The sequence below is a fragment of the Vigna angularis genome, chromosome 9 (assembly GCF_016808095.1).
Source record: "Vigna angularis cultivar LongXiaoDou No.4 chromosome 9, ASM1680809v1, whole genome shotgun sequence".
NCBI lineage: Eukaryota > Viridiplantae > Streptophyta > Magnoliopsida > Fabales > Fabaceae > Vigna > Vigna angularis.
The window spans coordinates 26,847,884-26,863,078 of record NC_068978.1 but is presented as its reverse complement, the minus strand read 5'-3'; the positions used below and the strand labels follow the sequence as shown (position 1 = coordinate 26,863,078).

The 15,195-nt window shown below is 27.9% G+C and overlaps 1 protein-coding gene across 1 annotated transcript; it reads left to right on the top strand.

Moving 5' to 3' along the window:
- Positions 1-5,151: 5,151 nt before the first annotated feature.
- Positions 5,152-11,398, top strand: LOC108347004 (uncharacterized). The gene is made up of 6 exons (XM_017586096.2): positions 5,152-5,598; positions 7,956-8,155; positions 8,805-8,945; positions 9,020-9,100; positions 10,323-10,450; positions 11,173-11,398. The coding sequence occupies exons 1-6, from the start codon at positions 5,370-5,372 to the stop codon at positions 11,210-11,212; spliced, it is 819 nt and encodes a 272-aa protein (XP_017441585.1). The 5' UTR covers positions 5,152-5,369; the 3' UTR covers positions 11,213-11,398.
- The last annotated feature ends 3,797 nt before the right edge of the window (positions 11,399-15,195 follow it).

Here is a 15,195-nt window from a genome sequence, read left to right as displayed (position 1 = left end):
CCCATCTAGGGCGCTGAGCGCCATCCAGTTCTGCAGAGCTCGCGTTGAGCGCCCTTCTAGGGGCGTTGAGCGCCACTTTCACTGATGTGGCGGTTTGAGCTTATTTAAACCTAAAACGCGAAGGGGTTTGGGTCTTTGGTGGTTTGTAGGCGCGATTTCATTTAGAGGAGAGCTTGGAGGGTTGCTAAAGTTTGTGGGAACACTCCCTTCTTCCTCTTTGGGTTCTTCTTCTTCTTCCATGGTTATTTTGTAAGCTCTAAGGCTCTCCATGAAAATGGAGAGCCAAACCCATCTTGTTGGGGATAAATGTAACCTTTGAACTCTTTGTATTTGTTGAATGATTCGAATATATATATGCCTTTTCTATCAATTGCTAGTATTCTTGTTTCCAATCTTAAAGCTTGCATGTAATAGAGATGTTCATGGCTTGATCTTTGATCCATCGGTATGGGAATGTATCTTGTGTAATTTAGAACTGAAACAAGAGTCCTAGTGGTTCATCGATTCTAGGAATGGAAGATGATTCACTTGTTATCTTAGATCCTAGTTCTTAATGCGGGTTTTGCTTGTTAGATTTTCCAAGAAATTGGAGTTTAATAGGGAAAAGTTAGGCTCTTTCACCTAAGGAATTAGGGCTAGAGTAATTTTGTGGATTGACTTTAGTAATTTGATGGAGAGGAGATGAAATTGTATACGCACAAGAGTAAATAGGTAAAAGCTAACCTTAACAATGTCATTTCATATTATTTCTAGTCTAGTCCATGTCTAAGTGTCTTCAAACACCAAAGTCCAAACTTGTATAGTTGAAATTTTATCTTCTTGCACATGGTTGTAAATGAATGTTGTTCTATTGAGTCTATATGAGTTGTTAATCACACAATTCTTTAGTATTACGAGTCTCTTAGGAAAACAATACTTGGTCTTACCATTTTATATTACTTGAAACGATTCGATACACTTGTCGAAATGTCTTAACAGTAAACAACCAAAGAACGGCGATGGCAGTGAAAGAACGACGACATGGCTAGGGTGTGGCGAGGGCGCGACAAGGGTACGACAAGGGCGTAATTGGCGGTGTAGTGATAGCGGCGCTGCGTCCACAATGGTTCCATCTTCGTCGTCTTTGCGATGTTAGAAGCCCTGTTTGATGGCGATTAAGAGTGGGCTTGCGTTCGCGGTGTGGTGGTCTCTGTTCTGAAGCGGTTTTGCGGCAACAAAGCTCGTGATTGAATGTTTTGATTTGGGGCTTTGCAGGAACTCTTCTTTGTTTCCACGAATTTCTTCTGATTTTGTGTTTTCGTTGTAGGGAAAACATCATTGTCATTCAAAAATTGCATTCTTGGGGTTATGTCAAATTGGGTTTCTAAAATTGGAAAATCTTGGGTACCTAAAAAAAAGGAATCGAGACAAAAAGTCTGTCGAAATAAAAAAGTAAAAAAAAGGAAAAAACTCTACTACTTCGGTTACCTAAGAATCGAGGCAAAATCCTACCCCTTTTTTCCTCGGTTCAGAACCGAGGCAAAAAACTTACCCCTTTTTGCCTCGCCTGTATATACCTCGGTTGCGGAACCGCTGCCTATAGGCGAAAGTAATTGTTGTCGTTTTCCTTTACTGCACTTGTGCGGGTGTTGTGATTCATATTTGTTGGGATGACTATATTAATTCTGAAACCCAAAATCATACGTGCCTTGACTTTCTCTCAAGTTTCAAAATCTCCATTGTAATCTTTTAAGGACATAAATTTAGCTATTGCATCCATGATGACTAAACTATTAAACAAAGCACAAATAGTTGGGAATCATAAATCATCACTTTATATAAGCTCATTCATTTTTGTAATTTTCTGTCTTAGATAGTGTTTTATCTAGCATTCATCCAAACCGATGATAGTAAAGTATGGAGATCATAAATCATTCATGCAATATATAACTAATTCTTAGTGACATCATCATATGCCTAAATGTTATGATAAACATAAATTTAGAGGGGTTATTTTACGAAAGTTATAAATAAACAATATAAACAAATGAACATCGAAGACACATTTTCTCTTCAATTAATCAGGTAAAATCTAATAGAGCCATACATCATAATATGTCAGTTTAGCATCTAATACTAGTTACAACTTTCAAAGAAGAAAAAAAGTAATGACCTTTCTGTTATATCTAATTCCAATCAACACAACCAGTGAATAATGGGATATATATAAAGAAAAAGGAGGTTAATGATAATTTTCAATAAGATTATATAAAGAAGATAAAGATTATCTTTTGAAGACTCTTTTTGTTGCTCAATTAGGCTTTGTTTCACTGCTCCATAGAGATTACCTTTTGAAGATTACCTTAATTCATCACATACACATCAAATTTGCTTAAACATATCAACTAAAATTCAAAGATTGATAGTTATAGATTCCTAAACACAAAACTTTCCCTTACCTCAAAAGAGAGTCCTAGCTCAAAAAGACTCCACAAAAGGCATCAATCCTTAAGCAATTCTAATTACATAAATTAATCATTTGATTCTTGTGACCACAAAATAATAAAGAATCACCAAAAACTACTTAAGGATGCATGCCCTGATAAGTAAATGCATGCAGAACAAGAATTGGATCAAGAAAAGATAAAAAAAAGAAAAAATTACTCTATTAACAATTCTAATCAAATAATTTTGTAGCTCTCCACACTAGAACTTCTATAATGTGCTCGAATCTTTAAAGAGATGAAAGGATTTAATAATCTGAGAGAGAAAATTAGTTTTAGAAAATATATGACAAAGGTTTTTATAAAATGAAACTCATTTAAATAAATTTTATTTATAATTTTTACTTTTTAATAATAAAATATATGAGTGTCATTTATAAAGCATTTTTCTACTCTTAATAAATTTTCTTAAGACTTCATATTAATTTAAAATCAATTAATTTCTTTAAATACGATTAATTTATTAACTTAATCAATTGTTAGAAAAATTATTAATAATAAAATTTGGAAATTTAATTAATAGATTTTAATTAATGATGTAAGTTAATTATGAATATGAATTTAATATTGAAATTAATAATGTGCTAATATATTGTGGATAATTAAAAATTATTAAAAACTATATTTATTATGAAAATAAATTTAATTTTCTTATTATATCTTTTATTAGTTTAATTAAGTTTTATATTCGTCGTATATTTGAATATTTTAAAGTAAATCTCTAACACATTTTTTTATTTGAAGTAATAAAAGTTATTTATCGTCATAGATTTACATTTTATTTTTTTTTATAAATTATCACTAGGTAAAAAGAAAATTAAGGAGTCCAATAACAACAACATCATTCTATTAAAAAAATACCAAGGACTTAGTTGAAATATATAAATTTTTAAGTTTTCAATAAAAATATAAAATTAATAAACATTCAATTAAAAGAATCTAAATTTACAAGAAACTTTTTAATTACGTTTCTTTCTAGAGTTTTGGATGTGTTGGGAGGTTGAAGATAATGTATTAATATGTATACTATGTTAGACAGGTTATATAAGAAAAAAATGATACCAACATGTATAGTCTATCGTTAATAATTTAGACGACTTCATGAAAAATGACCATATAAATGACTAAAATTATAACTATATTAAATATTTGAAAAAAAAGAAATAGTCATATCGAATAAAACTGACGAGATCAGAAAATAATTACTAATTAAAATAATTACTTGAAAATTATCGTAATATTTTCATATTTATATTTGTGTCAATTAATTAATGTGATATATTGAATTTAAATAATTTAAATAAATATTAAAAGCATACATGACACGAAATAAATATAATTAATTGTCAGGATAACAAGAGGAAAAAACGAGATTAAATAGGCAATGAGGAACAATGGAAAATAACGTTAAAAAGAAAAAATAAATAAATAATCAATTAGTACCTAAAATATACATTTTCTTTCTTATGCTTATAGTAAATGGGTCATCTAAATCACCAATCATGTCCTGTAAATAAATAGTTCAATCTTATCTTTTCATTTTTTGAATGAATATATATAATTCCAAACGTCTTGTCTCAAATCAATATTAAATCATTTGGGCAACATCCACGTTGATTTTAATATAAACTGGAATTCTACAAATCCTCATAACAATTCTAAGAGGTTCATATCATTCTAAATTTCCTAATATTTATTTCAAACATTAATTTAAATTTATTTCTTAAATTTAAAAATCTTAATATAAGTAATTCTTATATCAATTATTTAGGTTGATAATATTTATTACAAATTCTATATAAATAAGTTAACAAATTAATTATAATTTAAAAAATTAAATTCATTTACATTTAAATTAATTTTAAAATTTTATAATATTATCCTATTATTTTATTAAAATTTGTATAATATTATCCTATTATTTAGAAATAAAATTATCTATATCACTTAAAAATCAAAATCAAACACAATTTCAATATTTTTTTTTGTATTTTTTAAATATATTTAAAGACAAAACCATAAGTTTAGTCTCCAAAATCAATAATCAATAATATCTAACCCATTCACGAATTTAAAATCAAAACAAAATGATTTATTAGTTTTAAAATTTAGTTCCAATACCGCCAAATTGAAAAGTGCGATAAGTAAATAATGAGAGAATCATGTTAATTAGAACACTAATTCTGAGAAGAAGAAAAATATAGTAAATGTTCCTCTTATTTTCAAGGGTAAAATTTAAAAATATTCTTTATTTGTCAAATTTAAGATAACTTTGATTTTTTTTTCTCGTACCTTTTCATTTTCAAGGTTAAGAAACTAATAAATACAGAGAAAGAAATAATGAAATAATAAATAGAGGAGTTAATACCAAACTGCAAAATAGAAAGAGAAAAAAGCATCCAATATAATAAATTGACGTGATAATTTTATTACCTGAAAAAACGTTAAGTTGCCATTTTTCACAAGTGCGACAGTGCTGTAAAGAAAAGAAATAATTAAAAAAAAAAACTAATTAAATATTATGAGATGTTTCTACCAATAGTATACGAGAACAGTCTGAAAAAATATACGTGTCAATCTTTTATTTCTTGTTCTACAAATAGAAAATGTAATAAATAATGTTTATTCCTTTTTTATATAATAATAAATAATAATAACAAAATAACATATCTTTTACCCAAACATTTCCATAACTGAAATGGTCCCAATTGAATACAAGAAACTCATTGCCAGAACCCTTTTCTGCATGCTCTCCTGGTGGCTCTTCAAAACCTCTCTTTTCTTTACTCTGTCTGTCCCTGTTCCATTCTCTATTTTCTCTATTGTCTAGATTTCTTTCCAATTTTTTGTGGACAAAAGAGCAAATCCTAATTTTGGTATTCTGAAATGGGAACAAAGAGGGGCAGTTCGAGGATGAGTGTTTTGTTTGAAAGGTTGAGGAAGCTGCCAATGAAGGTGAAGATCTTTTGTGGGGCGTTGCTTGCTCTGTGTGCTTTGGTCGCCTTAAAGTTCACCTTCACAAGCACCTACTATTACTTCATAGCCTCTGAAGCAGTCCATATTATTGGAATCATTGCTCTCATTTACAAGCTTTTTGCCCTCAAAACATGCTCTGGTACTTTTTCTTTCCCTCATTCATCACATCACATTATTCATTCATAAATTGTCATTCTGGTTGATTGCAGTTGTTAGCAAGAGAAATCATAACCACCACTTCCAATCAAAACAATTCTGGGTTTGATTTTGTTTTCTTCAATTTCTGGATTTGATTGTGTTTGTGAATGTGTTTATGATCTATGCTATGAAAAAAATGGTATGTCCTTTATAAAAAATTATAGGCTATCTGGAATTTGATCTGATTTGTTTCACCAGATATCCCATTGCAGTTTTGGGTTTTTCTTCTTGGAATTTTAGAAAACAAAAACTATAGGTTTTAAATTTTGGGTAATTTTAATTTATTTATTTTTAAATTTTTATCTATTTGGGTGTTTAAAGTGTTTATAAGTTTTGCTTAACAATTTTGTTTATTGATTGATTTTTTTCTTAGCAGAATCACAGTGATTATCATTTTTGACTTGCTAATGACAGAATACTTTAGATAAAAATAAAAAGTGTATTAATTTAAAAAAAGTCAATTGAAAATACGTAATGATTTGTTGAAAAAGTTATATAATCTGTGGAATTTTGCAATTTTTAATAAATTTTAATTAATAAAATTATGATATTTTTACAGTATTAAAATAATATTTAGTCCGGGGAAGTCACATGTTAGTCATTGATTGTTAGTTTTAGAAGAAAAAGAAGTGTTGAAAAGTAAAAACTATGTTTAATGCCATTAATTAGATGGTTTTAGAAAAAGTTGTGGTCAAAGTAACGTAAATTAACTTCAATGATATTTTTGTAACGTGTAAACTTTGGTTTAAAGATTTTCAAATAATAATCCAAATACACTCTTAAACTTAAGTTAGTGCGAATATGATATATTAAACTTAAATTAGTGCGAATATGATATACTAAATACTAAAAGTCATTGGAAGAATTAAACAAAGCTTAAAGTGTTTATATTATTAACTCGTTCATTTTGATCATTCAACTATTCCATTATCTATTGTGTTTAGTTTAAGAAAATAATTATTTCATGGTATATATAAAATAGTAAAAGTGTTTCTAATAGAAAACAAATTTTCAAATGGTTGATGTATATAGAGAATATAATAGGATAGAATAAAAACATGATATTATAAAAATAAAGTAAACTATAATCTTGTCACACGTAAAATAATAAATTAAATATTAATTGTAATATATAATAACTCTTAGATTGACTATAAAACAATTCTTAGACTGAATATCACAACTCACAGGTCCACAGTCTACACCTAACTAACCTAACTTTATATGAAATTATGAATTCGATTGGCTCACACAAAGTCAACTTGAATAAATTTTCTTAATAAATAAACCTTAGGTGGTTCATTTAGCTTAACCTAATCACCTAACTGTATCCCAGTCTAATAATTTCATAGGCTTCATCTTTTTAAATCTCAAGAAAAAATTACAGTTTATATGTAATATTTTTAAGTTCCAAGATGTTAATATTTTAATTTAAGCCGAACTAATCCAAAATGTAGTTTGATCCCAACCAAACAAAGATGTCACATTTGATTTCCCAATGGAAAATGAGCCGCCATTCTACTAAAACGTTGTCTATGTCTGATTATGGTGGACACCCATACTGTTCAAAGTAATTCCCTTATTTTGAAGGCTTTTGTTTACTGCACATCACAATTACTAACTGCACTCCTAAAATATTAGGAAAAGATTCAATAATCCTTCAACACTATATCACACCACACCATACTACTGTCACCACCACACTGCTCCTGCATAAGAAGAAGAAGAAAAGGCTGCAGAGGAAGAAAAAAAGAGAAATGTAGAAAAAAAAACTCGTTTTTTAAAGCTTTTTAGAACATATTTCATTTAAGGTATTCCGCAAAAGTCAGTTTCGAAAGATATTTTGCGTTTTGAAAAGTTTGTTTCTGAAATTTTATTTCAAAAATTTTATTCTGAAATGAATTTCATGTATTTTGGAAATTCTATTTGAGGAAGTAAAAGCCTATGGTCCATTGGAATCATAAACTTTGTTACTATTAAATGGAATCAGAAAATGAAGAGTTGGTTGAAATTTGAATTACTGATATTGCCCATCATCAAACAGTAAAAAAAACTGATGTTGTCCCAAATATTACAGAAAGTCTGTCAGAGGTACATCACCAAGGATTCATAATTATAAGATATAGTTTTCATCCCCTTTTATATTATAATTGGTTCATATCTATACTCAAAACAAGATTTCTAATGAATCCAAGTTTTGGTTCTTTCTTATGTAATGACAATTTGATATGTTTTGTTATATGGTTATATAATTTCTGATAAAGAGTTAATATAACAAGTTTCTGTTTCCATTTTCAGGCTTATCCCTCAAGACTCAAGAGCTCACAGCTTTATTTCTAGCGACAAGATTATGTTGTAGCACTTTGACAGAGGCTAACATACACACAGTGCTAGATGTGATATCTTTTTTTTCAACATTAGTGGTCATATGGATGATAAGATTCAAGTTGAAGTCATCCTATATCAAGGATCTTGACAATATGAAACTCTACTTTGTGGTAAATAACTTTCTTTTGTGTTAATTTTTGCACATAATTTGAAGCTTTGCACGTTTGCATTCAATGAACTAATACATGGAATGTCATTTTGAGTATATTACATGATTCAAAGTTTTGTTCCTTTGGCTTGAAAATGTTGTTAAAAGAAAAACTAACAGTACTTCAATGAATTAAAACAGTAGTTTATGCTTATATGTTGTTGATGAAGAGACCCCACATCTAAAAATGAAGTCAAGTTCATTAGTGAGATACAATTTAAGCCTAACCAGATAAGGAATTGACCTTATTCTCTATCCAAAATCTTAAAATAATGGATTAATGGATCTTTATCTTATTTTCTCATTTTTATCCTTACATTCTTACTTAGATTTTCAACAATTACACAAAAATGATTAATTTTAGTGCAGTGGATTAAAGACTAAACATAAAAGAAACAACGGTAAAACTTTCTTAACTATGTTTGTGTGAATTGTCGGTCATTGTTTTTCTTGTTTGCTCTTCAAAAAAGCCAAAAGATGACGATAACTCTTAGAATTTGTGTTGATTTGTCTCAATGTGATCATGTGATGGGATAATGCTTTTCATTTGGCAATGAATCTGCATAGACGAAAATAAATGTAACAAAAACATGTCTTACACTGTGTGCTAGGTTGTCCCTTCTGCAATCATTGCAATACTAATCCACCCTTTTACACACCATTGGCGTGTGATTCGAATAGTTTGGGCATTCAGTTTGTATTTGGAAGCTGTCTCTGTTCTTCCTCAGCTTCGTTTTATGCAGAATGCGAAGGTTGGTTCTCTGTACTTTGTTCTACTACTGATATGAATTCAGAGTATATGTTGTAATTGTGGTATGTTTTGTAGATGGTTGAAACATTTACAGGGTACTATGTATTCGCTCTTGGTGTTTCTAGATTCATGGCTCTGGCTTATTGGATAATTCAGGTGAGATCAGTGTTCACTTGGTTTAATCTCCTTCACCTGTTTTAGACTTTTTTAATTTTAACTTATTCAAATCATATTATTATAAAATAATGTCGATCATGCATCACTTCATTTTTATTAAAAATAATAATAATACAAGATTAAGTATAACATTTGTTGTGTTTAACTCATGATTTCTAACAAAAAGTTGTCTAAAACTAGCACAATTTACTTTAAAAGTTGTGTCTATGTATACATAATTTTTTTACAATGAAATTTTGTTATATAAACACAACTTATCCATATTTGTCAAATTTTTAAAATTTACCAACTTGAATTATTTTGTGAAAAAATTACACTATTATGATAAAACAAAAATTGCCCGAATAAGACCCTATATCTATTTTTCAATCTTTAAAGCACCACTTCCTATCATTAATCAGATAAAAAATAATTATAAAAAGGAGTTTTATAAAACTTTTTCTTATATTAGAGTAAAAGTTAGAGAGAGAAAATTCTTAAACAAAAGTGTGATATTTCAGGATCCATCGGAAGTAAATTAAAAATTCATGTAATGACTCGTGCTAAAAAGATTACCTATTTTTTTTTCATTGTAAGTATATTTTTAAAATCTCAATTTTATAATTTCCTTTCATCAACATTTTCATCACAGTGAGCCCTCCCTTTCTTTTGAAATTATTTTATAAAATTATGTAAATAAGGTTTATTCTAAGGTTTTATAAATTTGAATTTTTAAACCCAAAACAAAATTTATGTTGTTGAGTATATTTTGCTTCTAACTATATAACATATTGAGTCTTTTTCTCTTGTTTTTATCTTGTGATGATGAAACAAAGAAACAAAAATAAAATTGTACATACTTATATATAAGAATCATAACTCCTTTATGTATTATGTAATATCTATAAGAATCATAACTCCTTTATGTATTATGTAATATCTGCCAATTACTTTTTAAAAAATGTCAATATTTTTAATTTAATGAGAAATATTCTTAATTGAACATAACATATACACAGTTAATATTTTATGACATACACTTTATTATATATAATTAATTAAATCATTTTACTTTGGTTAATAATCTTAACACATTTAATTGTTTATTATATATATATATATATATATATATTTATATATTAGACTTAAATTACTAACATTACATTGTTTAGAAAGACATTGAATAATGTGTAGTGTTATTGGTATATGTAATATTTTGCAGATCTACGAGACCGGAGGAACATATTTATTTTTGGCTGGAAGTGGCTATTTTTGGTTTTTGGCAGCTTTTCTGGCTGAGATGGTTCAATCCTTCATCTTGGCTGACTTTTGTTACTATTACATGAAAAGGTACCTCAATTTCTTTCCTCTTCTTCAAGTCTCTCTAAGGACATTTCTTTCTCTAAAATTTCCAAATTAATATTTGCTTTGTAATATTGCTGCATTTCTTTACTCTCTTTATCTTATTGTCTTGGTACAATATGTTTTTTATTTCAAGGAAACAGGCTAGACAGCAATAAAATAGGATATTTATCATGATTATTCTATGTATTGGTATAAGATATTTTTTATTTGAAGAAAAAATAGGTTAGACTGCAATATTTATCATGATTATTCTTGATATAAATGTCACTCTTTTGTATTAATGTCACTTTTTTTTTCATCACTTTCATTTTGTACTATTGTCATTATAAGTACATTCATGTCATCTTTATCACTTTATTACTATCATTTTGTCACTTTTATCATCTCTATTATAATAATTATCACCACTATATTATATTTTTTAATTTTCATTGTCGTGTTATAATATTGATATCATAACAACTGTTACTGCTTTCATTATTGCTGTATTTATTTTCATTTATTATTATTATTATTATTATTATTATTATTATTATTATTCTGTTATGTCTATTGAATAATAATTATTATATTATCATCATCATTGTTTCCTCTATTAAATAATATTTAGAAAGCAATATATATTTAAATTATGTATTTTAAAATATAAACAAATTCTTTTACCATATGTCATTACTTATATTTTTGTTTTTTCTTTTCTTTTTCAGCTTCATGCAAGGGCAACTTTTGAGGAAAATGCCTGTTTAAGGATCTTGAAACCTATTCTATCAAAAAGGAAAATCATGCCTAATTGATGTAGAATGTTTTGAATGAGTTTTTATTTGTTGTAACTTTTGTTTGAGCTGAGACTAGGTTGTCCCGTGTATGTTTAGTTGGAATCACTTTTTGTACATCCTTTTGGTGTTAACTTAACTTTCATATTGCTTCCTGCAACTCCAATATTGTTAATAGCACTCCACACTAACAGAAGAAAAAGATTAAACTACTCTTCGTCACTGCACCACACCACTGTGTTGCCACTGATGCAGAGGTAAAAGATAGAGAGAAGGTTGCATAGGAAGAAGAAAAAAGAAAACATGAAAAACTCTTTTTGGAATATATTCAGAGGGTTGTTCTAGAAAATTCATTGCCAACGCATTTCATATGGTTGTTTAGGAAAACTCTTTCCGATGTGTTTTCAAAAGTTTGTTTTGATAGTCTTATTGAGGAAAGTCGTTTTCAAAATGCATTTGAAAAATTTTGTTCTGAAATTTTTATTTCATAAAACTTGTGAAAAATTTTCTGAACTTTACTTTTACGATAGAGCAAAATAATCATTTTGAAAATTTGAAAAGGGGTGCACAAAAAAATAGTGATGATGCAGCTCTTAACTTTTGAGCTTTGCATTTGGTTGTCATTTTCATTACTAAACTTTGGATATTACAAGATTTCAAAGCCCACTTAGGAGATTCTTTTAGTCTCTAAACAAGTTGATACTAACCATCACTCTTATTACATAACAATTTTATTGAAAATAAAAAATAACAATACAAAAATATGAAAGACCATATTAAATCTATAATAAAATTACATCATATAATAGTCAAATAAAACCTATTTTTAATAATCTCATTTCCTTTGTGAAAATTATTTTATAATTTGAACTTTATATACTTTTAAAATTTATTGTTTAGAAATTCTTGTACTTTTGAATTGAGTTATCATCTTCTTCATTATTAAAATATCTCCTCTCGTCGAGTCTATTAGACCATTTAAAAGTTATTTTCAATTCCTCCACCTAAAGATATTTTTCAGACATCAAAAATTAAAAATATTTTAAGAACTATTATTTAGTAAATATAATTATTGTAAACCATGCAAACTATTTATAATAAGAGTGACATTCTTCAAAGAAGATATATCAATCAATAATTGGACTTGTGTAATTTTACTATAGTTTCAATCTATTGTTTTGCACTAGCTTTCGCTTTCACACACAATTAAGGAGTTGTATAATTCGTTACCATTTATGTTTAATTATATTTTTAGTATCTCATTTAAGATAATTTTAATTTTGGTCTCCCAAATAGAAAAATTAAGAATATTATTTTAATTCCAAAAACTGAATTTGAGGATCAAAAGCAATTGTAAACCCTAAATCTTATAAAACCCCTAAACTTCAATCATAAATATTCAAACAAAGCAAAATTAATCTTGCATTGTTCGAACTAGAGAAGGAGTAAAAGAAAACAGAAAAAAAAATGGAAGTGAAAACTGAAATATTTTTTTAATTGAGAAGGAAAATGGACAGTGAAGGAAAATAGGAGAAAGTTAATTCAATTGACGTAATAGATTATTTTTAAAAGTTAATATGTTTAGAATATATTTTATAAAATAAATTATTAAATAAATTTGAAATATAAATTATTTTTTAAAAATATAAATTAGTTTATTATAATAATTTAAAATTAAAATACAAAAATTATTGTAAAATTTTAATAAATGAGAAACATTAAAATAAATTAATTGTAAGAAAATAAATGTAAATTAATTAATTTTATTTTATATTATTTTAATATGTTTATTTTGAGTACTTATCATATTATTTTAAGAGCATAACTATTAATAAAATGTTAACAATAATCAAATTATATTAACATATATGTTTATAATAATTATATACGTATACATAAATAAAGTATTATGCTGATCGTATTTTTAATATAATTAATTACATGGTAAATATTTTATTATATTTATGTATATATTAAAAAATACGTTATCTTTTTGTTACAAATTTTTCTCGATTATACATAAATTTGAGAATTTTTTTTCCATGTATATTTTTTTTTCCAAATTTCTCTGTTTTTCTTGTCAGACATTTATTTACGTTTTTCCATACCTTAAAACAAACAAATTGTTGTCCTTAAATGTGTTAGTGATTAAATTCATTTTTTTTTTCAATTTCGAGGAATTAAATTATTATATTAAAAAAAAAACTTTATCACAATGTATCACAATGATATTATAATTGTCTAGGAATAACAGAATAAATATTACACAATCAGAAATGAGTCAAATTAACTAATTAATAGTAACGGTGGTTAAGATTAGAAACACCAAGAGTGGTTTAAAACACTCAACTATACTTCATTGAATATCTATTGAAACTTTCTAAGTTAACTTAGAGGAGAACTAATGTAGTCCTACCAAATAAATCAGTATAAAACGTTGTGTGTCTTAACTGGTTGGTAAACGATCTAGTTTTAGTTGAAGCTTCTTCACACTCTCTTTCTATATCAACAAGAGTCGCTTAATCTAAAGTTACTGTCTACATACAACCCTTGGATACATTTAGTTAGTCATATCTTGTCAAGATAACATTTACTAACAAGTTCCCCTAACTCACAAGTGATATACGTACATCATGCATTATTATCCAATTCCGAAAAAGTCGAGGAAACATTATTCAACCACCCCTCCTTCCCCCTTCTAGTATTCTCTCGCACCTTCAACGTCATGATATTCCAAGTGTGTTGATGAAGTCTTTTCAAAGGGTAGACTCCATATGAACAACGATAGTAACATAAGCAAATAAAGATGAAGATGATCATGGAAGAAAATTTGAAAATGAACTTTTTCAAAAAATTTGAGAAAACTGTGGCATTAACCACAACTTTCCAACTCCAAGGACTCCATAGAAAAATGGAGTTCTTGAGAGGAGAAATAGGTCTTTACAAGAGATGGCCAAAACAATGTTAAATGTTTTAAATTTTCCTAAGCACTTTTGGACTAAAGTAGTCAGTACTACATGCTTTCTTTAGAACAAAATTTACATTAGGCTAATCATTAACAAAACACCTTATGAATTATGGAAAGACAAAAGGCCGAACATCTCTCACTTCCATCCCTTTAGATGTCAATTCTTCATTTTAAACTCTAAGGACAATTTGGGAAAGTTTGACTCCAAGAGTGATGAAAGAATCATGTTTGGCTATTCAGAAACATTAACAATGTTTAGAGTCTACAACTCTAGAGCCTTGAAAGTTGAGAAAATCATTCATGTATAGTTTAATCATGAACCTGACCTAAACAAGTTAAAACTAGATGATTTATTTTCTAAATTGCAGATAAACAATACTCTGTCCAAAGAGGCGAATGCATCTACTTCATCATATATACTGAACAGTCAAAAAGAAAATCAACAGGAAAAGTCACTCAACAATACATCCAAACAACATCATAGTCCCTTCTCCATCTCGTGAAATTTATCCACCTACTTTCCCTTACCTCCACTCCCCAATCCAAATACTAGCCAAGAGTAATTACTTTCCACCTACATGTTATATACCTAAGAACCCTCCCTTTTTACGTGGTATGATGAAAAAATTGATTACCCAATACATATATTCCATCAATTTTCCTCATTCATTAATTTTTTTTTACTATAATAGAAAGTGAGTTTATGCCTAACTCATCCCCACAAAACCGGCTTGTAAGGTGAGGTTTGCACCTCACTTATATATTATATTTTGGCCTTATCTCTACTCGATGTGAGACTTTCAACACACCCCCTTCACGCCGAGGTATAGACATCTCGTGCGTGATAGTAGAAATTGGGTGGTGGTATCAGAGCCATGGTTAGAGCCTATCCTAGCGAGTTCTAAGTGGGCATTCTACTCTTCTCTTCCACCCGCAATCGGGCCGCTATCAGACCACCCAATTTCTACTATCACGCACGAGATGTCTAT

Coding starts and splice junctions, on each gene's coding strand:
- LOC108347004 (XM_017586096.2), top strand. CDS start 5,370: ATGGGAACAAAGAGGGGCAGTTCGAGGATGAGTGTTTTGTTTGAAAGG. Junction 8,156..8,804: donor ATATGAAACTCTACTTTGTG/GTAAATAACTTT, acceptor ACTGTGTGCTAG/GTTGTCCCTTCTGCAATCAT. Junction 10,451..11,172: donor TGTTACTATTACATGAAAAG/GTACCTCAATTT, acceptor TTTCTTTTTCAG/CTTCATGCAAGGGCAACTTT.